The sequence below is a fragment of the Danio rerio genome, chromosome 4 (assembly GCF_052040795.2).
Source record: "Danio rerio strain M-AB ecotype USA chromosome 4, GRCz13ab, whole genome shotgun sequence".
Lineage (NCBI taxonomy): Eukaryota > Metazoa > Chordata > Actinopteri > Cypriniformes > Danionidae > Danio > Danio rerio.
In genome coordinates this window covers 40,725,612-40,753,220 of record NC_141024.2, presented here as the reverse complement: position 1 = coordinate 40,753,220, position 27,609 = coordinate 40,725,612, and the positions used below count along the sequence as shown (strand labels likewise).

Below are 27,609 nucleotides of genomic sequence, written 5' to 3'. Positions count from 1 at the left end.
AACAATATATTTAATAAGTACTATCTAATGAATAAGTACTAGTATCTAATAAAATAAACCAGTGTCTAATGAGTAAGCACTAGTATATTTTGAAAACTGTAGTATTTAATTAATAGCACAAGTATTTAATTTAGAAGATATCTGAAAAATAAGCACAAGTAACATGAAAAAAGACACTAGTACAGCAGGGCTCGAAATTGCGACGATTTTGGTCACATATGTGCCCGAAATTTTATCTATGCAACCTCAAAATATATTTGGGAGCATTTGCGCGAGTGCATGAATGTGTTGTGTGCGACCAGTTTTTACTGTGCAAAATGTTCACCACATGCGCAGATTCGGGAGACATTCATGCTGAATGCATCTCTGCACTTGAAACGGGAAACGCAGCGCTCAGGAATGGTTTAAAACAGTTGTCATGTCAGCTTGCTGCAGTAAACAAAGCCAAGTCCGTAATGCTTGTCCCGCTGTCGCGCTGTTCTTATTGGCCCACTGCTCTAGCACTGAAATATCAGCTGTCAATCACTCAGTCAATGCCTTCTGGCTTGGGATGACAGAGAAATGTAAAGCGCTGAGGATGAGAATGAAGATAACACTGACAGATTTTGTTTTAGAAACCATGGCATCTAAAGTTACAAATGATGACACATCTTACTAGTGACCATGTGCTGAATGTTAATCCAACATCTACACTTTTCGATGAGTGGATAAAAGACTTCAATTGGCTTCAAGTCCCGCTGTAGGATGGAATTTTCAGGTAACTATTTGCCACATCTAGCATAAGAACTTCAGTTTAATCCTTCATTTAATCGCCAGATGCTGTCCGCCGTGCAAGTGGCAGCTATATGTATATGTAATTTAACACCACGTACACCATCGCAAACGGGCTTACACTGGGTAAACTAATATTGCTACTCATGAAAAGACTGGTATTGCTATTAACATCACTTATGCATATAATAAGGTACAGTATATGTCAAAAGCATCAGTGCAATATCAGACAGCACCTGTGAGAACAGCACAGTTATATTGTTAACAGATTTATTCATGTCAAGCAGAGCGTGCAGGGCCGGTGGGTGCTCTGTGTATGTTTTGGACACTCAGTTATGTTATAAAAATGTATTTTCTTGAGATAACGGAATGAGACATATTTTCCTCATACTTGCATTTATACTGTTGATTTCAAATGCAATTAATATGTTTGTATAAAACTTGTAGTAATGATGCTTATAATTGGTGGGTGCGACTACATTTTGGCTGACGCGCCTAAATTTTTAAAGTTCGGAGCACCGGTGCTACCAAGCAAAAAGGTTAATTTCGAGCCCTGCTAATGGGTGATGCGGAGGCATAGTTGGGTTGCACCTTATCTTACAGCAAGAAGTACAGGTGAATTGAGTATGATAAAATTGACTGTAGTGTATGAGTCTCTGAATAAGTGTGTATGCTTCCCAGAGATGGGTTGTGGTTGGAAGGGCATCTGCTGTGTAAAACATACGCTGGATAAGTTGGCGGTTCATTCCACTGTGGCAACCCCAGATTACAGTTTTTTTTTTATTTGTTTTGCCACAAATTTCAGAACCCTGTTATCAATTTTCAAAACTCGAAACATTCACTACTTTAAACACAGACTCTCTAGTGTTCAATACTCTGCATGCTGCATTCATTTCCTTTGAGAAGTCTTGCATTTGATGGATCATTGGTTTCATAATGGTTTATACATAAGTGTAGAGGGAACAGTACAGACAGTGGATACACTAAGTTTATTCCAACGCAATCTCATGGCAATTCGTAACTTTTTGATTTAGTGGCTAATTCTCATTCCATCATAATGTAGGTTTACTGTCATTTTTTCTCACTGCAAGTCCCATATAGAAAGTTGATATATGGCATGATATATGGCAACATATGCAAATTACAACTGGTCTCGACATACTGTATTTAAAATCTCATTATAGTCAATAACTTGTCAAAATCCCTGTTTACATTTTTTTCAGCCATATCACGTGTGTGTGTGTGTGTGTGTGTGTGTGTGTGTGTGTGTGTGTGTGTGCATAAAGAGGCTCTTGTACAACAAATCCAAAAGGCTTAAGCTCAACAATAGCTGATAGTCACTTTTGCTGGAACTTGATTCCAGGGTCTCCTGTTTACAAGACAGGCACTTTGACCAACTAAGCTACAGCGCCAAACGACCTTGACAGGGGCTAATTTTTTAATCGAAAAAAGAAAAAATAACTAACAACTGTAGCGCTGCATGCACTCTTAACAAAAAGCCACCCTGGCACCTGTACATTAGGCACTGCTGGGATTTGAACCCAGGATCTCCTGTTTACAAGACATGTGCTTTGACCAACTAAGCCACAGCGCCAACGCTAAAAAGAAGGCAGGACGTTTTTGCACACAAATACTAAAAAAAAAAAAGCCAGCGAGTCTAAAAATGGCAAGCAAAGAGGTTGTTTAACTCTATTTGTCGCACTATTCATTACGCCTCAAAGCTATACAATTTCAAAATCTACTATGCTTTCTACTCAGTTACTTTGCACATGCATAAAGAGGCTCTTGTACGACAAATCCAAAAGGCGTGATCTCAACAATAGGTGGCAGTCACTTTTCCCCAAAACCCCAGGTTGCCGACGAGTCATTCCTCAAGCCCACTAGGCCCTTCACCGCTTTCTATTCTCCCTTATTTAAAACAGCTCAATTAAGTCATCGGCTTTATTGTAGAGTACCCCTAGTATCTGAGCCTGCACTGCACAATGAAAGAAAGAAGCAAAATGGGATGGACAGATGCCTAAAATGTTAGAAACGCACCACACCTTAAAGGCTGATTTATACTTCTGTTTACCTCATAGTTAAAGTTGTTGCACTTCCGCCGGTTCCTGCCTCAAAATGAGCGAGTTTGAGCCACTTGTACATCCCGGAAGTGTTCAGGAAAAGCCAAAAATTAGCAAAGAAACTCGACACAGAAGAACATTTACACCTCACTGCCAACTAGCGTTTCGGATGTGTTAATGCAGACCAACAGAGACAGCATGCAGAAGTATAAATGCACAGCTACGGATTGAATATTTAGCAGACCAGAATATTTTTTCCACAACAATTTACAGTCACTTGTCCAACTGTCTTTAAATAAATCATAAGGTATGAACTCCTATTTTATAAACATACAAGGGCAATTATTGTCTATTTGCTCCGTGCGCTGCTCCAGATAGCCAAACAAGCTACATCATCCTTTACCTTAGGTTCTTCGCAACAAAATTAGTCCATTTTCAGCTTTTTCTGTTCTTGTGTGAATGAGTAATCCCTTGCTATGTCTTGTAAGTGCCAAATGCAACAAATTTGGGTCATGAAATTCCAAAATTCAAGAAAATACGATAACGTATTTACAAAATGACATTTTTTTTAACTAGTCATTTTTCAAAATCTTTTGTTAGACTTTGCACATTACTTTTCTAAAAAAAATATTACACACACACACACACATATATATATATATATACATTATTTATTTTACATTTAAAGTGTGAAGGCCGTTTGGACATTGAAAGATAAAATGGAAAAAAGTCTTACTGGGCTATTTGCTTTTTTGATATATTGTTATGATTTTGATGTGGTTATGAAGAAGTAAAATTATGATTTTTGTGATAATAACCCTTGTAATATCTAGTTTTTCACTTTTGACAGGTAGGAAACTTGTGTTGTTTTTTCCCACCCTTCGGTTGAACTAAAATGATTCTTGCATACTACATGATTAAGACAAAATTATTTTTTCTCGTGCGTCCTGACATATGCTGGTAACTAACAAAAACTGTCCTCAGTTTGATAGAGCACACAGGGCCTGAGTTATGCTCTAAGGCTGGCTTTAAAAAAAAAAAAAAAAGAAAAAAAAAAGCTGTTTGTGTTGAGGTGGTTCAACATAGGACAGACAACATATATATATATATTAATAGTTAGCATTTAACAGCAGTGTTTTTTGTAATTTCAAAGGGTTTTCTTTAAAATGACATTAAGATATTGCATTTATTGTACTGTATGTGGGTGTGGTGAGACTTTAAATTTAGGTAGGGGGAAATTTTTTTTTTGACATGTTACCTTCTTCCAGTTGGAATAGAATAACTCTTGCATGCATTATTATAGAGAGAAATGTATTTTTCTTGTGTTTACTGACACCTGCTGGAAAGAAATTGAATTTTGATGGAGCACTCAAGGCCTGAGTTCCACATTTTCTAACTTCAGTTTATTTAAAACAGTATTTTATGAAATTTCAAAGGATTTCTTTTAAAATGATACCAAACTTTTGTATTTATTCCTATGCATGTGGTTATGGAAAGCTTTTTAAATCGGAAGGCCAAATTCAGGCGGAAATACCCAAAATAGCCCAAAAGCTTAACAGGTTCATTTCTGATGAGCTGCTGAAACTCATCCCACACCAAAGCTGCGGTCACACTAGAGTTTGAGCATGCGACATTTTGTTGTATGGTGCTGCGAAAAGGGGCGGGATTAAACAAGATGATTAGACATTAAAAAAAGTGAGCGATTGTCCAGAGAGGTCATGTTTTGATCTTCGATTGGTCTCACAGTCAAGTAATGTGATTTCGCAGGTCAGAGTTCACCAAGCTTGAACTCTGCAACGCAGTGAACTGCAAAACTTGACCCACAAACTTTCACTTACAGTCTGACGGATTTGCGTGCATATGAATGGAAGCCTATGGGGAGAAAGGCCCAGTGTAACCGTGGCTTAGGTGCAAGTAAATGGTTTCTCTCCAGTGTGGATCCTCATGTGTCGGTTAAGTTGTGATGATTGTATGAAACTCTTCCCACACTGAGTGCATGTAAATGGTTTCTCTCCAGTGTGGATCATCATGTGTTGATTAAGGGATGATGATTGGCTGAAACTCTTCCCACACTGAGTGCAAGTGAATGGTTTCTCTCCAGTGTGGATCATCATGTGTTGATTAAGGGTTGATGATCGGCTGAAGCGATTTCCACACTGAGTGCATGTGAATGGTTTCTCTCCAGTGTGGATCTTCATGTGTTCTTTAAGAGATGATGAGCGTCTGAAACTCTTCCCACACTGAGTGCATGAGAATAGTTTCTCTCCAGTGTGGATCCTCATGTGGTGATTAAGGTGAGATGAGCAACTGAAACTCTTCCTACACTGAGTGCATGTGAATGGTTTCTCTCCAGAGTGGATCATCATGTGTCGGTTAAGTTGTGATGATTGTATGAAACTCTTCCCACACTGAGTGCATGTGAATGGTTTCTCTCCAGTGTGGATCCTCATGTGGTGATTAAGGGATGATGATTGGCTGAAACTCTTCCCACACTGAGTGCATGTAAATGGTTTCTCTCCAGTGTGGATCATCATGTGTTGTTTAAGAAATAATGAGTGTCTGAAACTCTTCCCACACTGAGTGCATGAGAATGGTTTCTCTCCAGTGTGGATCATCATGTGTTTATTAAGGTGAGATGAGCAACTGAAACTCTTCACACACTGGGAGCATGTGAATGGTTTCTCTCCAGCGTGGATCATCATGTGGTAATTAAAGGATGATGATTGGCTAAAACTTTTCCCACACTGAGTGCAAGTGAATGGTCTCTCTCCAGTGTGGATCCTCATGTGTAGATTAAGGGATGATGATTTGCTGAAACTCTTCCCACACTGAGTGCATGTGAATGGTTTCTCTCCAGTATGGATCCTCATGTGAATCTTAAGATCGCCTTTTCTTCCAAAATTCCTTCCACACTGAGTGCAGGTGAAACGATTCTTGTCTCTCCTTTTCAAAATATCATCAGTCTGTAAATGAGTTTTTTCCTCAATTTTGACATGATGTTCCTCATCTTTCCTCCCCTTGTTCTCTTCAATTAGGTCTGAAATAAATAAAACATTAGTTTTCATTAAGTCTTAAAACTTTTATCAAAAGCGTAAAGGTGAAAAGACACTGGAAACATTGGCTACACACTGTAATTTTGATGCACATTAAATGTAAAATAAATCAGATCATATTTTGTTTAGTCCATTAACGTTTACACATTTAAGCAGATTCAATTCATCTTCATCTAGTGATTTTACAATGTAAATTGTGCTGAAGCCACTTAACTTAGAAGTTCTAGTAAATTGAAACTGTGTCAGTCCAGCTTTCAGAGTTTCTCATAAAAGTCATTTTGTTCATATTGATGAGACAGATTTGAAAGCTGTAAGTGGCCTATTTTTATTCGTATATATTCAGAATTACAACAAAACGTTTTTCTAAAATTTGTAAAGCAGACAGGGAATACTTGTTCATTCTGTGCCTGACTGGTAAACGCATCGGAAAAAAAAAAGTTCTGAGGTAACAGTTGAACAAACAGCTGAACATTTGTCTCACAAACATGAGATATACCTGTACAGCATCTGCATAAAGACTAAAATATGCACCTTTCCCCTTGTGTGCTGTTGGGTCATTTTCATCCATTCTGGGTTGATTTTGTGGATTAATTTGGTCAAAACTTTCTGTGTTTTAGCAAACGGATTGATATTTGCAAACATCTTATTTTGACATAATCTAGCATCTATGCATCTAGCATATTATTTTATAGCTATATTCTACTGTAACATGCTACGTCAGTTAGCATTAAATTATAAATCGACTTTCTTATAAATATACCTAAGATGGCTGGAAGTACACATATAAACCATTTATTGGCGCAGTCGTGTAAATGATCAGTTGAAGCCTTTTAATATTTATTCAGATCTTATTTTCATTCAACAGCAATAGCTGGATGCCTTCATCCATATTAGGGATTTCCTGGAATGTTCTGCTACTTTTGTGAGGCACATATGGAATTTCTGCTCAAGTGTAAATGGAACAGGCATTACATGCATTTAAAGTGCTACAATGCCCACATCAACCTATTTTGAGGAAAACTAAAAAAAAAACGTAAGAAATAATTTTCTACTTAAGAAAAAAAATTTTGTACCATTTTTGATACAATTGTTACTATATCAAAAATAGTAGCCTATTGAACATCAATATATAGCAAAGTAATGAAGTCAGAAATTCCAGTATCTGGACAACATTACACCTTAGTTAAAAGACAATTACATTTTCAAAAAACAAACAGAAACTGCAAATCAGGAGGAGATCGGAGGCTCAAGAGGTATGATATGGCTCATAACAGACTAGTAAATGAGAAGTGGGTTAATTTCTCATTGTTTTTTTTTTCCTTTTTGATGTTACGAGTTACGCTGGATCTAATCTCACTATATTTGCTAAAAGTGATATTTTATTCATCTTGCTCTCTATATCTAATGTAGGGCTGGACAATAATATAATATCAATATATCACAATAGATTATTTTTAAATTATGGTGATATTTTTTTAAACCCATTTCCGATATTTCGATACATTTGTGTATATGTTTTACATATGTTTTATCATATCTATATCTATCTATCTATCTATATATCTATATATATAAGATTTTCTACCTTGTATCATTTGTCACTAAATGACTTTCCGTGCTCAGAATGAGCGTGATGTCACTTGCGTGATGACAGCGCTCAGAAGTTGGTTAAGCTGCTCTGTCACAGAAAGCTAGAAAATGAGCGACCTGAATACAAATATAGAGGAACAAGCTTCCACAAGTAAGAATGCAGACAAAGTAGTTGATGTGGACGTTGTTTGGCTTTTTAAGTTCCGATCAGCTTTTTGTTTCGGCGCTCTGCAAACTGTGCGGGAGAGCGATGCCGACTAGCATCGGAAACACATCAAATTGGTTCATAAAAGTTTAAGTCAACCTGTCGCCTCATCATCCACCTTCCCGACACCAAACACAGATGGCTATGAGGCGCAATGTAGGGTTTTGCATGTCTACACTTGAATATACACATATAAATTTCTCGCATATAAACATATACTATGTTCAAAACAAGTATGACACTTGCACATATATAAACCTACTGCATGCATACACCCACATACACATGCACAGACATATAAACTCAATCTTTACATAAACTTGATCCTTGGACTAAATTAAACACACACACACACACACACACACAAAAAAAAAAAAAAAAAACTCTGCATGCTGCTATAGCACTCAAGGAAACTTACAAAATAAAATAAAATTCACAAACATATGTATCAGGAATCTGGTTATTTTAAAGCTGATGAAAAAGAAAGAATTTGATTTATAGAAGTATTAAATCTGTTAAATAATGAAAATGTGTTATACAAAATATTAGTTTATATAAATAGACAATATAAAAAAATAGAACTATTTTATGTTAAATCTTTTAACTTAATTAGGTAATTACATACACGAAAATAGTCAGAAAGAACCCTTAAAGGATGTTTAAGATAAAAAGCAACCACAACTTTAAATATACTCAAACAACTCTTTTCCTTTGCAAATATTAATGTAGCCTATACTCTTTTTGATTTGCTTTTTAATTATAATTATTATTCTTTTTCTATTTTTTTTTTTACGATGTGGATTTTGGTATTATTTTGACCAGAAATAATAAACTGCAGAAAACAGTCACGCTACTTGCTCTACAAACAGGTGTGTTCATGACTATACATACAAATAAAAATAATTAAATGAGAAAATATGGCTTTGCAACATCAAGCAGCATTAGGCATGGGCTAGTATAAGATTCTGACAGTATGATAACCTTGAATATATTTTCTTCTGAGACACTTTTAAAATATTTTTGAGCAGTAAACATGTCAGGCTAAATAATTGAAATGAATCACAGATTTCTTTACGATTTAAAACAGCCTCTTTGGTCTTTACTGCAGGAGATAGTGTTGTCCTAAAAAACAAAACATTAAAAAAAACTTACATATACTGTAGGAACGGTGAAGCAGGAAATGTTTTAAAACCTTGACTTTTTTAAACTGCGGTAAACCTTAAAAATAGTTATTGCCCCATGCCTCAGCAGCATAACACTGATATTTAGGATCTAAAAATTAATTCTTTAAAAAAAGTCTCAAGCAAAACGATTCCAATGGCGCCGCCTGTTGGTGCATGAAGAATATGGTCTATATTCTGCGACTAAAATATTTTCTAAAAATTAATTATTTTTGTGTCCTTTCAGCATGCTCAATATTGGGGCATCCACATTTTTTGACATACTGTAAACCAGAGTTTCTGCAGGTTTTACAAAGTTAAATATAAGACTTTATGATATTTTTAAGACCATTATGAATGAAATTTTAGACTCATAAAGGGCTAAAGGCTAAAGAACTTTTCAAATGGTCCAGATGGAAAAGATTTTTATTTGCCCTATCAAAATAAAATTTATTTTTAAAACTAAAAAATGAACAAATGTTTTTAAAGTTTTAAAAACTATAACAAACTAAATCTATGCACAACAATCTGTCCAGGTTAATATCCACAGCAGTAAATACATGGAGCACGTTTAAACAAATGTTATTGTGAGGAAAATAATTAAACCATTATGATAAATAAAGTTAAAAAGACCCTTTTGAATAAGAAGTTGAAAGTTTTATTAAGTTGAATTGTTGGTGATTGAATTGGTTTTGGCCAGATTGGGTAGAAAAACATGAACAAAGGAAAATAAAGACACAATACAGCACAATATTTCAGTAAATTTAAGACTTTTTAAGGCCTAAAATGTTAAGTCTTTTATGAGAATACTGTAGGTCAAATATCACCAGCTTAGTTAAACCTTTTATTAATTTATTGTTTTTATTTATTTTATAAAGCACCAAGGACACTTTACAAACAGCAAAAGAACAAGAAAAGCAATAACGTTAAGAAGGTAGAGAAAATGGGAGACTAATAACACATAAAATAATGACAAAAGACCTGGGGACAAGTAACAAGAAAGAAACTCATTCCTGTCTTTCAATGAGTGCTTATGTGCATTTAGGAGAACTAGGCAGCACACTCAGGGCTGCAAGATGGATTTAGTATTATTATTAATAAAATATATCTGAATGAAAATATATCAAATGACTGAGTTGGTGTTTGAGAATGAAAACCAACCTGTTTGTTCCTGCTGATCTTCCTGTTTGACTGTGAATGTTTCTTCAATCTTCACATCTTCACTCTCCTCTTTAATAAATGCCATCTTTATAACAGTGTGGAGATCAGTCGCTTCAGCAGGAGTTTTTCTCCACGTTTTGACACTTTGTCCTGTTTAAAATGAATAAAACAATAAAAATGTCCTGTTTAAAATAAATAAAACAATGAACAGAAACAAAATTACTTCTCTTCAACAGTTTCTTTTTATTATCAAAAATAAATCAGGTAAAACATTTCTATAAAAATAGAGGTTAAATTGGTTTTATATTCACATTCTGACTTTCCCCTTAATAATATAATTTCATTAAAGTATTCTTTGCAAGCTCTAAATAGCGAAATCATATTAGCAGCAAATGACTATCAAAGTACAACATTGTTCACATTTAAATAAACAGTGTTAATGTTGTTTTCAAGTCACACTTACATGCTAATTCCGATCAAATATTCAACGTAACATGGTAAACAATATAGAGACTTCTAAATGAACGAATGTGTGAATATAAAACCAACTTTACCTCTATTAGAAAAGTTTTGGAAACCCTGCTTTAAAACACTTATTACACCCTTTTCTGTTTCAAACAATAGCCCTCGGCTACTGAGAATAAAATAGTACTACGCTGTAAAAAGGGTTTAAATATTATTGTCAACAGCAGGTACATAATTTAGCATCGGGTGAAAAAACTGAAACTTTAATTAAATCGGTTTATATCTGTGTAAACGTTTTCAAACAAACCTTTCTCCAGTTGAATCACAGCGCTGAATCGGCGCCGCCTGATGACGTCACACGCCACGCCAAAATAAAAGTCATTATTTTATTTAACTTTTTTGCCACTTACTGTTGCAGTCATGACTTATTGATACATTTCTCCCATGTTTTTTACTTTACACTATTACTGCGCGCGCTCCCTCTCACACATTTCACATTTTAGGTGCTTTATTGGCATGACAAATAACTGTACATTTGTATTGCTAAAGCAGTGCAACCTCACTGCGTACAAACAAAACAGAGCAAAAAGGGCAGTAGTGCAAACAAATATGGATATAAAATATAATACAGAGAAAACACAGAAATAAATAAAATACAAATAGATGATTAAAATTAAAAATAGATTAATAAAAATAAAAAGATTAATACAAATATTTAAAAAATAGATTAGATTTCTCTCTCACACACACACAAACACACTTCAGTATTTTAAAGTTGATCAAAAAAATTTAATCTAAACATTTTAAGACAATTTTGAGAAACTTTTTAAATCCAGTTCATGATGATCTACAACACATTACTTCATATTAATATCTGAGTCCAAATCTCATCCTTACAATTATGACCTCTTCTTTTCACTTTTGGAAAGAAATAATTGAGCTGTTAAGAGTGTGTTTACTGTCTTACAGAAACCAGTAATGAGCTGCATGTGCTTTAAGAGAAATAAAGGACTCTAAACTCACATAAAGAACAAGCTCAGTGATAGATAAATGACAAAAAAAATGCTAATAGTTAGCTCATGTCAATGTATTGATTCAACTTGATAAATAAAACGTCAATGTGAAGTTCGGAAATTGTTTCTTTCAACGAATGATAATACATCACTGTATAATAGTATAAGACTTATATTACTATTATATAAGTGAATGTAGTTGTGTGTATTGAAACATCAGTAGTTTTGTTTCCATCCACCTATTTTATGCGCATTTTGCAAATGTGCATAAAAAAACCAGTTGATGGAAACGCCATGATGCGCATAAATTTTGAAAATGCGCATAAAAAACTTATGCGCCTAACTGGGTAGGATAAACTTTTTATTCAACAAGAAAAGATGCGCATAAACTGCGATGGAAACACTTTTACTGCACAAACTCCATCATGCGCATTAAAAAAGGTCATGTGATTTTGTTAAAAGAGATCATGTGATGCTTAAAATGTGTGTGAATGGATAAAACGTCAGGCTGAGCACATTATAAAACATCTGAAATGTTGTTTTGGTCATTATAAAACGCCTTACCATTTCACTATTAATGTTATTATATTATTAATGATCTCCAGAATCAAGAGCGCCTGTGCTCCGCGTCTGACATCTTCAAACGCCACTGCGTGCTCACTGCTTGTCAGGATTGTCTTCTGAGGCGCATTCATTTAGAAAAGATTGATGCAGCTTCTCCTACTGCAGCAAATGCAGTTTTTACTGTTGATATTTGGCGCCAGTAATCAGGAAGTGACAATTTTGTTTGCTTTGACTCGTTGGATGGAAACAATGCTTCGTTTGCACAACTTTTATGCGATAATCCAGTTTTGCGCATAAAGTTTATTCACATTTTTTGATGGAAACATAGCTAGTGTGGCTTGAGTCTTCAATGCTCATTTGCATCTTTACACAAAGACTTCAGCCATCAACTATGAAAAGCTTCTACAAAAACAACACATGACTCATGCATTACTTTGCAACCAGGCTTGGGAAAAAATAAATTAAAATGTCTTTCAAATCAAAATACCTTAACATAAGTGTGTCAATATTAACTACAAAATGCAGCAGCCAAAATAAAAAACAAGTTTCCATCAATAGTACTATAAAACAACAGCAACAAATCAAATGAAGATGGCTAAAGTCAACTCATTTTCCCAATACATCATTATTTCTCTGTAAAACTGGTTTATAAAGCTGCTGGACTTCCCATCCCCCACTGTATGTGTCTTGAGTCTTCACTGCTCCCCACTGCTTATTTGCGTCTTTGCAGCATTAATGGGGGCCAATTGTGTCTTATCCAATCACATTCCAGATCCTGTAGCTCAGCAGGGTTGTATCTATATATTCTGGGTTCCTAACAGAAACGTCATTGGCTTATTTTGCAAAGTAAAGAGAACAACTTTGGAGGACAAACTACGATTGTTGATTCCTACATTGGGATCATTACCAACAACAACCTACAAAGAAAAGCCCACTGAGGCCATTTCTCATCCCACTTCTTCATTGAAGACTGAAAAGGTAAGTTGCACATTCTGAATTTACACTCTAATAATATCTGAATGCTAACATTATAAAAATGTAAAGTCTAAACATGCGTGGATGCATTGTTCAACGTTGTATTAAGTTTTTCGGTCATTTCTAAAAGCTTCTTTACAACTATTTTGTTTTTTTTTTGTTTGTTTATTTGGTTATAAATATCCTGGCAAATGGACTGTAGCCCAAATAAGTTTCAACCTATAACATATATAGGTTGGAACCTGGCAGGCAGTTTTGAAGAATTTGATGTTTGCCCATTCAAACATACAAAGAGGTGGTAACATCAGTGAATACAAGTGAATGAGTTAAAGCTATGGATAAAGAAATGCAATCGTTTAAAGAAAATGCAACCTCTTACCAACCTAACTGAAGGCAAAGATCTAGTGGGGGGTAAAAGCTTTTTTTCAATTAACATAATGACTGTCTTACAAATACAAAACAGAAAGCAGATAAAGTAGAAAGTAGAAAATGAGAGAGAAATGTATTAATAAGTCATGACTAAGAGTAAGTAGGGAAAAAAAGCTAAATAAAAAAAAAGACTTTTATTGTGGCATGGTGGTGTGATGTCATAAGACTGCACCACTCCCGCGTTATGATTCAACTGGAAAAAGGTTTGTTTTAAAGCCTTTACGCTGATGTAAACCAACTGATTAAAACTTCAGGTTGGTCATTTAATGCTAGATGTACCTGCTGTTGACAATGTTATTTTAACCCTTTATACAACAAAGTTCAATTTTACTCAAAGTAAGGTCTATTGTTTGAATAAGATAGGATAAACTTTATTTGTCCCCGAGAGTAAATTCTTTTCTCGAACAAATAAGTGCTACAATGTTTCTGTAAGCTGACCAAAAAAAATCAAATTAATTAACATCATTTGTTAAAGTTTGAATAAAGCAACAGTAAAGTGTGTATTAAATGTTTTAGTGAAGGTTTAATTTATTGAATAGCATAATGTCATTCTTTTTGAAGTATACATGACTTTATATAAGAAATGGAGTTGCGTTACTAGTTTTAATCAGCTCATTCGTAGCTATTGTTTCTTGCTCCGTCTTAGCTGATTTCTTTTTGTTAGTGACTCTCATATAAACAAACTGTTGAAGCAAGTGTTGAAGAGAAGTCATTTTGTTTCTGTTCAGTGTTTTATTTATTTTAAACAGGACATTTTTTATTGTTTTGTTCATTTTAAACAGGATAAAGTGTCCAAACACAGAGGAAAACTCCTGCTGAAGTGACTGATCTCCACACTGTTATAAAGATGGCGTTTATTAAAGAGGAGAGTGAAGATGTGAAGATTGAAGAAACATTTACAGTGAAACAGGAAGATCTGCAGGAACAAACAGGTTGGTTATCATTCTCAAAGACCAACTCAGTCATTTGATCCTCATTCAGATATATTTTAATAATAAGAATACTAAATTAAATCCATCTTGCAGCCCTGAGTGTGCTGCCTAGTTCTCCTAAATGCACATAAGCACTCACTGAAAGACAGGAATGAGTTTCTTTTGTTACGTGTTCTCAGGTCTTTTGTCATTATTTTATGTGTTATTAGTCTCCCATTTTCTCAACCTTCTTAAGGTTATTACTTTTCCTGTTCTTCTACTGTTTGTAAAGCGTCTTTGAGCTCTGGCACTATATAAAATAAACAAAAACAATATTAAAAAAGATTAACTGAGCTGACGATGTTTGATCTACAGTATTCTCATAGAAGATATCTGCTATTACAGTGATAGTGTTGGCTTAGTACTTTTAATTTGCATATGTCTCATTGATCACAATTCCCTTATTTTTATCAACTTCTTTATGGGTCTAATTTTGTTTCTAGTAGTTGTTTCTAGTTCTCACAGATAGTATCTGAGTTAGAATTAAATCATTATTATAATAACTAATTGCCAGGGCTATTGCCTTTAAACAGGATTTCTGTGGGGTCTTAAAATATCTTAGATTCCCAAATCTAAATTTTAGGCCTTAAAAGTCTTAAATTTACTGAAATATTGTGTTGTAGGTCTTAAATCTTTTTAAATAAGTCTTCATTTTCCTTTGTGCATGTTCTGCTACCCAATCTGATTAAAACTCATACAATCACCAAAAATTCATTTGAACAAAACTTTTCATTCAGAAAGGTCATTTTCACTCTTTATCATAATGGTTTAATTACTTATAGCAACATTTGTTTAAACGTGCTCCATGTATTTACTGCTGAGGACAACGACCTGTACAGATTGTTGTGCATAAATTTAGTTTTTTATAGTTTTTAAAACATTTGTTCTTTTTATTATTTTATTATTAAATGTAATTATATACATTTTTATATAATTATATATAGGGCAAATAAAACTCTTTTCCATCTGGGGTATTTTAAAAATTCCTTAGCCTTTTAGCCCTTTATAAGTAAAAAAAAATAACCCTGGTTTAAAGTATGTCAGAAAACGTGGATGTCCTAATTTTAAATATGCTGGATACAATGGACACAAAAAAAATGAATTATTATAAAACATTGTACAGTTTTCTAAACTTGATGATGTTGCTGTGGGACGAAGTGAGGCAAAACAAACAAATTATAGTGGAACAATACCGTTCTGCACTCAATACGCGCACTGACTACAACTGGCCAACAAACTAGTTTAAAAATGTATTTTGCTGCTTAAGAAATGGATTACAGCATGCTGATGATATGCAAACATTTAAGTGTAAAGTTTGTCAGTATTGATCATATTCTTCACGTACCAGCAGGCGCTGCCATTGGAATCTTTTTGCTAGAGACTTTTTTTAGAAAATGAATTTTTAGATCCTAAAAATAGTGTAAAGTCCCGTGCACACGAGACGTTTTTTTGCTCGCGTTTGTCTACATATAAGGCCTTGTGACTATAGAAAGGGCGTCAATTTGACCGTGCACACTACGCACAAAACGCCAGGCGTAAAACCGTAATTTTTAAAGAAATGCCTCATGCTTGTTTTTTTATTTTATTTGATGCGCCGCGTTAAAACCTTCTTCACTAATCAGGTTGGCACTTTTGTTCAAATGCACGGAGCTGCTGAAGTTACAGTAAACAGCACATGGAGGTGCTCAAAACTGTCAATGCGAGCACACATTAAAGAAGATGCCAAGAGGCGATATCAACGTGGAGCTTCTTATTGCTCTGTGAACAATAATCATTTCTTCATCCCTAGAGGTGGAGCTGCTACTTGAACCATCCATGCTTGTTTGAGTCACCAGTAACTTTAACAACAATCGTGTGAACTTTCTCTCTTCTTCTTCTTCTGTGTTTCAAGCGGGTGTCGGAAGCTTAAAGTTGTGTAGCGCCATCTAACATCAATGAGTGATATTGCATACTCTTCTGCTTGATGCTAGTGAAAATAGCTTGGGTTTGAATGCGGAAAAACATCTCGTAAAAGCGTCCTGGTGTGTAGAAGCCTTTATGCTGCTTAGACATGGGATGATAACCGTTTGCAAGGTTTGCAAACTGCCAATATTTTCTGCTGTACAGTCCCTACTGTATATGTAAGGATTTTTATGTTCTGTTATACGTTTTTTAGGACAACAGTATCTCCAGCAGAAAAGATCTCCAAAGATGAAATTTTAAATCGTAAAGAAATCTGTGTTTATGAAACAAAAGAACACAGCAGAAGTCAATAATTCATTTGAATTATTCAGCCTGACATGTTTACTGCTCCAAAATACTTTCAAAGTTTCTCAAAAGAAAATATTGTTTTCAAAGGGAAAAAATGTGTTTGTTTTTTTATCCAGAGATTTTAAGGAATATATTTTAGAGCAGTAATCAAAATACAATGAAACCGTGATATTTTTTATATCGTGATATAAACCGTGACAAGGTTATCATATTGTCAAAATCTTATAAAGGCCATTATAAAGGGTCTTATAAAGGGTCATTTTCTAATTTTATTATTTTTCTTTGTATGTATAGTCATGAACACACTAGTTTGTAGAGTAGTGTGGTCGTTTTCTGCTATTTATTACTCATGGTCAATTCTCCAAAAGGCAACTGAATTGAAAGTTCTAAAACAATAGCATGAGATCTGGGGTCCGTTCTTAGTACGTGGATTACTCAATTAGCTGGATTTGGTTATTTTTGGCTTTGGTTTTGGTTATCAATGATTGTTTCAATCTTTAAAACTCATCTGAGACTTGTCATGGCAACAGTTCTGGTAGCTTAAACCTACTTGGGATCAGAAAAAATATATACTAATAAAACTTATGCAATCTGCTCTCCAAAATTAAAGTAGAAAGACTGCCACCTAAGGGTTCAAATAGATTTTTTTTAAATATAATCTTTGTAGATACAAACGTGTACATGTACAATATTTGACTTTTTTTTAAAAAGGGGAAATAATTTATGCAGTCATGCACGTGTTTTGACCACTAATATGCCGGTGATTGACACCATTACCGATATGAAAATGCTTTTTTTCATGCAAAATTAATTTATACAGTTATTCTTTGCGCTGATTAAAAAAAATAAGTAGGCATAGGCTACTATAATTAATAATATTTTCTCTAAATGTAGACCTAAATACATTGATATGCATTGAAATACATGATGAATACTCTTGACTCATAAAAGCCTGCAGCTTACAACAAATGTGTAAAGTTATTACGTGTCATGTTTAACAAACCATTTACTGCTAATTTTATGTAATTTGGCTCACTTGGATAATTGAATATTAATCAGATGATGTCATTACGCTGCTGTGCCATCAGCCAATCGTTACTTTGCTGATCATGATTTTGAGGATCGATAGATCAGTCCTTCACAACACACGCAGCGATCTCAGATCAGTTCATACAGACATTTTAACCTGATTCACAAACTTGTTTACAGAACCAAATTAGCCAGAGATCAGTTATCAAGATTAAAAGATCCAGGATCTGCCAAATTATCTAAGATTATTTAAGTGCGGTACGAAGAACAGACCCCAGGTCACCGCTACGAATGACAATTTTTGTATGTCACTGTTTGTCCATGTACTCCTGTTATCCTGAGAGCTGATGCTGAGTATTCTTAGGCATTTTCTTACTTGAAATTGTTAACCCTGGGTCATTCTAACCCTAGTTAATCAATCCTGGGTTGTCTGTAGTCACCATCCACACTGCTCATGCTATACCTGGGTGTTAATTACCAGACGTTTCATATTCGCAAATCCCCGGGTTAAAATTATTATTTGTATATTTCCGTTGTCACTGTCCCTGATTGGACAAACATAAGGTCACCTTTTTAGATGCCATTTCTGCATCTTGTCGGGTATATAAAATGTAATAGCGTAGGTCTTCAACTAAGTATCAGGAACTTGCACAAAGCCAAGAAAACAAAGACAAGTACAAGTGAAGTTTGTTTATAAACTTATTGCACGTGCTTATGATTGCTTGCGGTTGATCTCGCATTATTTAATTTAGGATTCACCAATCAGACGATTCCTAAACCACTATAAATACCCTAAATTCCATATCACAGCCATCTTCGTTTAGAAAAATCCCCCCTTCCACCCCTACTCCTTCTCCTTTTCTAGGTCGGTGGCACAAAAGCCCAGAGGTTAGCACTGTTGCCTCATAGCAAGAAGGTTACTAGTCGTTACCAAGCCAGCTGATGTTTCTGTGCAGAGTTTACATGTTCTCCCGGTGCTCACGTGGGTTTCTTCCAGGTTCCCCGGTTTCCTTCCACTGTCAAAAAACATGCAACTTAAGTTAATTGACTAATCCAAATCGGCACCATAGACATGCTCTTAGTAAGTAGTTATCTCTTAAAAGCAATCACTTTCTGTTTATTAGCTACTACAGCAGACGAGTTCTCGAGATCTACCCGAGCTCAAACTTCCCTTTCGCCTTTCAAATGGGAGAGAGCCTCAGGCTCTAGGATCATGAAGTGTAAGCACTTGAAATGAATGAAAACAAGTTGCAAAGTATGTCATCTTGCCATCTCCTCATCACTCCAGTTTACAGCAAACATGACATTAATCATTTGCATATGTTCATTCATTAATTTTCCTTCGGCTTAGTCCCTTTATTCGTTAGGGGTCACCACAGCGGAATGAACAACCAACTTATCCAGCATTTATTTTAAACAGTGGATGCCCCTCCAGCGGCAACCCAGTACTGGGAAACATTTGTTATATAAGTTATATACAAGAATGCAAACTCACAAAAATAAGCGTAATTTATGCGTACTTGCCATGAACATGCAGGAATTGTCTCAATCGGGTCTTCCAAGCAAGTTACAAATGTTTAAATCCAGTGGAAAATGCACAACACACAGCATGAGTAATCCAAAGTGAGTGCATTTGATCATTTACATTTAAAGCCACAGGCACAAAAACAGCTTGGTTTTCCTGACCCCCAAAATTAAATCTTCTGTAAGGTATATGATCTGATTTTGAGCTAAAACCTCAGACACATTTTGGGAAGACTTATTTTACATCTTGTAAAAAAGGTTTTATAATAGGAATCCTTTAAAGAGATTGTTGACGCAGAAATCAAAATAGCCTTACTATTTAATGTCCCTCATGCGGTTTTAAATCTTTACGAGTTTCTTGGTCCTGTTAAACACAAAAGAAGATCTTATGGAAAAAATGCTGGCTTTCTTTGTGTTCCAGAAGAAAGGAAATGTTTAAAACCACATGACAGAGAGTAAATGGTAAGGTAATTTTTATTTGTGGGTGAAACATCCATTTCATGCTTGTCGCTTTGTGGCTTCATTCTAAAAGTTCATTTGTTTTTTTTTAAAGACCTGATGGTGCTGAAAGAAGAGACCCATCAATGGAATGAAATGGAAGACAAACATCAAGACATATTAACTGATGAAAAACCCACACTGACTAAAAAGACTTCATCACACGGAAGACCTCGGAAATCCAAATCTATGTGTAATTTTAGCAGTAACCAGTGTAGAAAGAGTTTCAGTCAAAAGCCAAAGCTTGATGTTCACAATAGGGAGAAACTTTACACCTGCAAACAGTGTGGAAAGAGTTTTCCTAAAATTGATGGCTTTAAAGCCCACATGAGAATTCACATTGGAGAGAGGCCGTACAAATGCCAACAGTGTGGAAAGAGTTTTACGCAAAATAGCAACCTTGAAGTTCACATGAGAACTCACAATGAAGGAAGAATTTTTACTTGCACACAGTGTGGGAAAGGTTTTGCTAAAAAACACAACCTTAACATCCACATGAGGATTCACGCTGGAGAGAAACCTTACACATGCACAGAATGTGGTCAAAGTTTCCCATATAAAACCACATTCAATAGCCACATGAGGATTCACACTGGAGAGAAACCTTACAGATGCACAGAGTGTGGTAAAAGCTTCACACATAAAAGCACATTCAATAACCACAGGAGAATTCACACTGGAGAGAAACCTTACAGATGCACAGAGTGTGGTAAAAGTTTCACACATAAAAACACACTCGATAACCATAAGAGAACTCACACTGGAGAGAAACCTTACACATGCACCGAGTGTGGTAAACGTTTCCCATATAAAAGCACACTCAATAACCATATGAGAACTCACACTGGAGAGAAGCCGTTTGCATGTGCTCAGTGTGGAAAGAGCTTCAGAGCCAAAGCTAGCCTCATGAATCACACGAATCGTCACACTGGAACCATAGTGTTCACATGTGATCAGTGTGGAAAGAGTCTCACACACAAAGACTCCATTAAGAACCATATGAAGATTCACTCAGGAGAGCGTTTTAGATGCAGTGAGTGTGGAAAGGGTTTTAATTGTAAAAGAAGCCTCAGTACTCACATGAAGCTTCACAATGGAGAGCAGAGTCCTCAAAATTGAGGCCTTGTCCACACAAACACGGGTATATTCAAAACGGCAGCTTGTTCATATAGTTTGGCTGTTCAATGACATGAAGTTTATTTATAAACTACTTTTGAGAGGATGACATGCTATGATTGTCCACAGCTGGTCCTGCATTAGCTAATATGATTCACCAATCCAATGATTTTTAACTCACTATAAATAAACAGAGTTTCTAATCTTAGTTATCTTCATCTTGAGGAGTTTCCACCCACTCCTATCCACCTCATTTCTAGATTGGGCAACTCAGTGACCCTGTGGTCAGTACTGTTGCCTCACAGCAACAATTTCGCAGGTTAAAGTCTCTACTGAACCAGTTGACATTTGTGTGGAGAATACTCATTCTCCCTGTGCTCACGTCCGTTTCCCCTGGGTTCCTTCCACAGTCCAAAAACAAGTGACCTAAAGCCTAGTTCACACTGCAAGACTTTAAACATTGGCAGATCGCTGTGCCAGTCTGAAGTGCAGGGGGCAAAAGCATTAGGGGCGTGTCAGAATCCATTTTTTGCTATTTTTAAGGACGGAAAACCACGCTCTGCAATGCAGCGCATGGTCTAACAGGGTTGACTTTATTCTCTTAATGAGCTATGGGTGTATTTTGAGAATAAACCAATCAGAGTCTCATCTCTCATTCCCTTTAAGGGCCCATTGCGTTCTGCCATGGTGCATTTGGTTAAGAATGAGCCTCCTCCAATTGGCCTAAACTTTCATTCTCTCTTTCTTTTTTTTGGATAAGGAAATGTTGTGAAGACATCCATTAGCCTACATAATTAATTTTGTTTATAAAGCACAATGATTTGTTTCAAAACTCTTTCTAAATGCAGTCCTAATTTCCAGCAAACAAATAAATGAACAATAATAACAAAGTGTGGTCACTATGCCTCATATGGTCTAATACCTCACTGGTGGACAAATCTAAGCTTGTTTTTAATGAAACAAATATAAATATGCATATAATAAATAATACAAAAGAAACTTTACCAATAAAAGCTGCAACACAGGACAATTGAATGGACTTACAAGCTTGAGGCCCTGGTATACTGCAAACTAACCTTATGGAGCTCCACCTTCTTTGATGTGTGGTGTCTTCCCAGTGATTTGTTTCTCATTCATGGAGTCAGACCGAGAACATCACCCAAAACAACACTAGCTACATGAATACACTGGAAAGTGGAGTACAGATGTATCCGCACCTGTACAATCACTTGCAAAGAGATTTTAGGACGCAGAGGTGCCGTTTGTTAGATGATTATGAATCTGTTCTTCTCTCAGCCGCCACCAGCATGTTTAGGTGAAACGCAAGGAGCGCAACACATTTACCCCACCTACATAACCCCACCTACTGAAGTGTAGGAGTGTTGGAAAACAGTATAGCGTTATTCAGCCTTTACAAACCTTATTCAGACATGAAAGATCCTGTGCACTTGAGAAAATGTTTTGCTGCATTCATGTCATGTGTGCAATTTTTTGTCCATGTGTTTCTTAAGTTGCGTCGAATGATCGAAACTCCGTAGACACTGATAAGATCTGTACAGTTTCTCTCCAATGTGAATCCTCTTCTGTTTTTAGATGTGTTAAATTCAAATTCTTGTCACAGTGTAAACACTTGTACGGTGTGAATATTCTGGTGCAGTTTTAATTTTGGAGCTGTAATAAATGTATTTTCACACTCAAAGCTAATATACTCTTTTACACCAGTTGGATCTTCATGTGTTCATTAAGGTTTGCTGATTGGTTGAAACTCTTGAACTTGTGTTTGCGGAGTTCTATGGGGAGAAAAGTCCAGCGTGACCACGGCTTAAGTGCAAGTGAATGGTTTCTCTTCAGTGTGGCTCATCATGTGTAGATTAAGGGATGATGATTGGCTAAAACTCTTCCCACACTGAGTGCATGTGAATTGTTTCTCTCCAGTGTGGATCATCATGTGAATCTTAAGATAGCCTTTTCTTCCAAAACTCTTTCCACACTGAGTGCAGGTGAAACAATTCTTGTCTCTTCTTTTTAAGATACCATCAGTCTGTAAATGAGTTTTTTCCTCAATTTTGACATGATGTTCCTCCTCTTTACTCCCCTCATTCTCTTCAATTAGATCTGAAATAATAATAAAACACTAATTTTCATTAAGTCTTAAAAACTCTCATCAAAAGCTGAAAAGTGAAAAGACTGAAAACATTGGCTACACACATTAAATGTAAAATAAAACACATCATATTTTGTTCGGTCTATTAACGTGTACACATTCAAGCAGATTCAATTCAATTCATCTTCATTTATCTAGTGCTTTGACAATGTAAATTGTGTCAAAGCCACTGTAAGATTTAAGATATCACATATATTTTTATGTCTTTGACAATTCAAACATGAGCCGAAAACAGACAAATTGACTCTACAACCCAACAGGCGGGAAAAGACCTGCTCCCCTGCTTCCCTCCATTTACATTTGAATCCCCTGAAAATCCTTTGTTCAACCACCCCCTCTACACACTGTACTCATACAAAATGACCATTTCAAAGTCTAAATGTTCTAAATCAACCCAAGTGACTCTGTCATGTTTGATATCATTTGAAATGTCTCAGTGCGACTGGTACAATGGTCTTGTTCCCTCAGAAACAGACATAACCAAAACAATAGATATATAGCTTCAGGTTTCTTTTTAACCACTGCGAAGGGTGTGCCTTTACTATAGGCAGAAACTCTTCCACTAAATGCAAATGCCTTTTGTTATTCACACACTACTTTCCTTGAGGGGATTCTTGGATTACTTAAGGGAAGGTTTGAAACATGTTCTGGGCGATTCTGCTTACCCAGATCAATCCATAACATGGCGCTTACGCTCCATGTTATGTATATTTGGAAGGTATGCATCAGGTATGCATCTTTTCATCTAGGATTTATCTTTGATAATTTGATGTTTTGTATTGATCGTTTATGAATTGACTGAATGAATTGGCATAATACACATTTACCTGATTATTAAATTGTAATGTTTGAACATATTTTGCTTACTCTGTCATTATTCATTTTAGTAGATTACGCTGTTTTCTTGTTTCTGCACTTCCTGTGTCTGGTCAGTAGATGGACTAAAATCCAGTTGAGATGGAGCATTGGGCACATGATTTGTATTTTAGGGATCCGTCTGACTCTTGATACTGATTCATGTGTACTTAGGTGGAAAGGGTGTTAATTTCTGTCTAGGTCAACAAGGTGTTGCACGGCTAACCTAGATTGGGTACCCGACCTTTGTTTGGAAGTAATATTATTCTAAATTAAGTTAATATGGGAAACCATGGGCTTGGTGAAAACCAAAATTATTATAGAGTACAGTAGTCGGTTACATTTATAATAATGCCCTAACCTCTGATTGGAAATTATATTGTCTTTACTCAGGGGTGTACATCTAAGCGGGACTAACTAAAAATACTTTAGAATGAGCAAGCATGGTAGCGGCCATCTAAAAGTATTAGTCAATTATCTCTGTTTAATATTCAAAACTGATGAGAGTGTGACTGTGAGGGATGCCATCGGCTAGGGCGATCTTAGGGTGCTTTCACACCTGTGAATCGATTCAGTTGTCCCAAAACAGAGATTACAAATGTTACATTGTTGCTCTTTGCTCTTGGAGCGGTTCGCTTTCACACTGCAAAGTTTCTAATCGGACCAAAATAGCTAAAACAAGTCACGTGCGAGTAAACTCTCCTTACATTGGTCAGAGTGTCAGGGTTTATTTTGCAGCGTACCGCTACGCTGTCAGGAGAGGTGGTGGTTTGGTGGTGATTGACAGGGTGCGCGCGCGACGTGTATGAGGAGAGATGCGGTGGGGAGGGGTGTGAAGTGTGCGCGACGATGCCTATTTGAGGACTGGGAGGGAGACACAAGATTACCGGGAGATCATCACTCGTTTGCAGGCATCCGGAGACTCGCGAAACTTCCCACCCTACTCATTATTCTCTCTTCATTTAGCCGTAAGCCTATTACCTATCCATAAAACACTGTGATATAACCGTGCTCGGATCGGTTCGCTTTCTCACTGCAATCGAACCGCTCCAGGGTTCGTTTCAATTGAGCCGAGACCACCTCATTCAATTGATCTCGCAGTGATTACTTTGGCGAGGAACAGAGCGCGATTGCCTTGTTCACACATCTTAAACGAACCGCGCTAACTGGGCAAACGAGATACGTTCCGAAACAAAAGTGTAGGTGTGAAAGCGCTCTTACTGAGCGGCATGAGCACCCGAATGAATAAATGTAATAGTTACGAGTGAAGACAAAAGGCTCAAACATTTATCTAAATTATGTATTAATATAATCTTCTTAATGTTTTGTGATTAGAGTCAGAAAAAACAAAAGATAAATATATTAATAGTCTAAACCGCCTCATACTAAAATTGAAGTCAGATATGAGTTAAATTTAAAGTAAATCAACATTGTGCATCGGAAAGACCAAACAGGCATTGAATCTTCATCCACCAGTGGACACCGCCATAGGACCAACTGGGTGGACCTTACACCACTTAACATAGAAGTTATAGTAAATTGAAACTGTGTCAGTCCAGTTTTCATAGTTTCTTACATAATTGATCATAAAAGTCTTTTTGGTCATATTGATAAGACACAGATTTGAAAGTGTAGAAGTCCATCAATTAGCCCAATAATGAAACTTAACAGCATGGTTGAAGGCTAAACGCATGTAAGCCTTTTCTAGTTTTGCTGAAAAGAATTTTGTTGTTAGAAATCATTTATATTCATTTTTAGCTCCAAATTTAATCTGAATTAATTTTAAGTGATCATAAAATTTTGACTATTTGTAATTGTAAAAAAACATCACATACATCATTTATGACTTAATTTAGAGTTTTGATTTATATAATATTCCTCACTCTTCAGTTATACATTCATTAGGGACCAAACGCCGAGTTTCACGCCCTGGGTTTGCGCATCTTCTCACGGACAGTATCCCAGTAGGTACTGAAGAAGATTTCTATTCTCTCAGTGTGAAGTATTTTTTAAGTGTAAAGCAGTTAATTTTCTCTTCACAAAATGTATGTAGTGTTTGCAGCAAACATGCCAGCGTGTGTTAAAAATACAGTGATATGTCTGTGTAAGATGAGAGTGCCTGCACTAAAGAAGCAACACTAGGAGAAGGCTGAGTGACTGATTGTGTAGAATAACTGAATATGTAAAGCACTGATTATTTATGTTAAATACTTGTATGAAGCTATATGTGTCAGAAGTTAGAATGAGTAACATATAATCAAGTTATTATCCTATCATAACGATGTATGTAAACACTTAGTTCCTTTGCATAAGTTGCATCTATGGAGAGAGAACTTTGGTGTCAAAACAGTTGCTGACATAGACCTGTAACATCTCTGTTGACATGAGCTGGTGGGCTGAGAGCCAAGAATAGCAGGACCCCTTAGACTAGAAAACCTATTCAAAAATGGTCAAGAGTTAAAAAGAGACTTAGGGGTGTGTCAAATAATCCTGTATAAAAATTGTAACAAACACAGATACTTCAGAAGGTGCAGGAGAGACTTCAGACGGTGTCCAGGAGAGACTTCAGAATGCTCTGGGGTCTGCTCTGCTCTTTCTCGGCTTTATTATGGAGAATAAAGTCTATTTTCTGATATTCAAAACCTCTGGTCTGATAATTTCTAATTGATAAGTCAAAATTTACAACAAATGGCGCCCAACGTGGGGCTGGACAGAGACGAACGGGTGACACTGGACATGCTGGGGCTTGGAGGAAAAACACAAATATGTGGCCACGATAAAAAACGGTAAGCAATTTTTAGCATTTTTATTTTTTTATGCAAAGAGCATTTTTAAGTTTTAAAAGGAAGTTCTTAAAGTGTGGTGACAGTTAAGAGATTAAAGCAGATTAATAAAGTAGAGAGAAGCGCGCAAAGACCTCGGAGTACCCGTTCTGTTTTAATAATAATAAATATTATTATTCAGGAGGCTGGGGGAAAAAAGGCACAAATCCTGTGAAATGCTATTTTTACTGAAGAACAGTAAAGACAGGAGCAGAAGTAACAGGTCACTCAAGAGGAGTGTAGTGGAGAATTCTGTGGTTATTGCTCTAAGGTGAGAGGCTGTTCGGACAGGTCACTCAAGAGGAGTGAGGTATATTTATGTAATTGTAAGTATTTGTGTATTTGTCTGTGTTGCTGGGGTGCTTAGAAGCTTCACCTTTGATCTAGAGAGACTAGAATAGAGGTGAGGTTCAGGTTACACAGTGTAAGAGATGAGGTTAGGATGAGTGAGAAGTATGATTGTGTTTAGAAGTATGTTTGCAATAAGAGTGAGTTTAAAAGAATTATCGTTTTATATTATAATATAAAAGAAGGACTGCATATGTTGTGTGATTAAGGAACACTAAGATAGAGAGTGATGCAGTTTAGGGAAGATATTGTGATACAGAGGAGGATTAAGCCTCATAAAATTAATTGAGATCATATTGCATTTGAAAGACACAGACTGAAAAGAAGAATATATACTAGTTAAACATTTTTCTGAATAATCTCTGTGTGTTTGAAGTGTTTTTAAGTATGAAATAGACAGAGAGGTGACTGAAATTCCTGACATGTCGACAGTCTGGAAGAAGGTCTGCTTCAGGAGTGGTAAGAATCTGTCTATTTTAAGAACAAAAGTTTCACAGGACAGATAGAAGCTAAAGAGTAAAGAAATATTATAAGGTATTAAATAAATAGAAATATTATAAAGTAATGTAATAAGATAAATAAAATA

General features: G+C 35.8%; 2 protein-coding genes and 1 non-coding gene across 5 annotated transcripts; 1 reads left to right on the top strand and 2 right to left on the bottom strand.

Moving 5' to 3' along the window:
- Positions 1 to 2,291: 2,291 nt before the first annotated feature.
- trnat-cgu (transfer RNA threonine (anticodon CGU)) lies at positions 2,292 to 2,365 on the bottom strand. Its single transcript has one exon. It is a non-coding gene; the product is annotated as a tRNA-Thr (tRNA).
- A 1,843-nt stretch (positions 2,366 to 4,208) lies between these two features.
- LOC148680677 (uncharacterized) lies at positions 4,209 to 10,802 on the bottom strand. Its single transcript, XM_088650510.1, has 3 exons — positions 10,773 to 10,802; positions 10,001 to 10,150; positions 4,209 to 5,868 (listed from the first exon to the last, which is right to left on the bottom strand). The coding sequence occupies exons 2-3, from the start codon at positions 10,083 to 10,085 to the stop codon at positions 4,736 to 4,738; spliced, it is 1,218 nt and encodes a 405-aa protein (XP_088506636.1). The 5' UTR covers positions 10,086 to 10,150; positions 10,773 to 10,802; the 3' UTR covers positions 4,209 to 4,735.
- Positions 10,803 to 12,870: 2,068 nt separating this feature from the next.
- On the top strand, positions 12,871 to 23,855 carry LOC148680676 (uncharacterized). Of its 3 annotated transcripts, none has more exons than XM_088650548.1 (4): positions 12,871 to 13,020; positions 14,229 to 14,378; positions 19,645 to 19,682; positions 19,774 to 23,855. In XM_088650548.1, exon 4 carries the CDS (start codon positions 19,779 to 19,781, stop codon positions 20,835 to 20,837), a length of 1,059 nt encoding a protein of 352 aa, XP_088506674.1. In that variant the 5' UTR covers positions 12,871 to 13,020; positions 14,229 to 14,378; positions 19,645 to 19,682; positions 19,774 to 19,778; the 3' UTR covers positions 20,838 to 23,855. The 3 variants fall into 3 exon arrangements, with proteins under 3 accessions (XP_088506674.1, XP_088506673.1, XP_088506672.1); XM_088650547.1 differs by having other exon boundaries at positions 19,642 to 19,682; XM_088650546.1 differs by lacking the exon at positions 19,645 to 19,682.
- Positions 23,856 to 27,609: the final 3,754 nt, after the last annotated feature.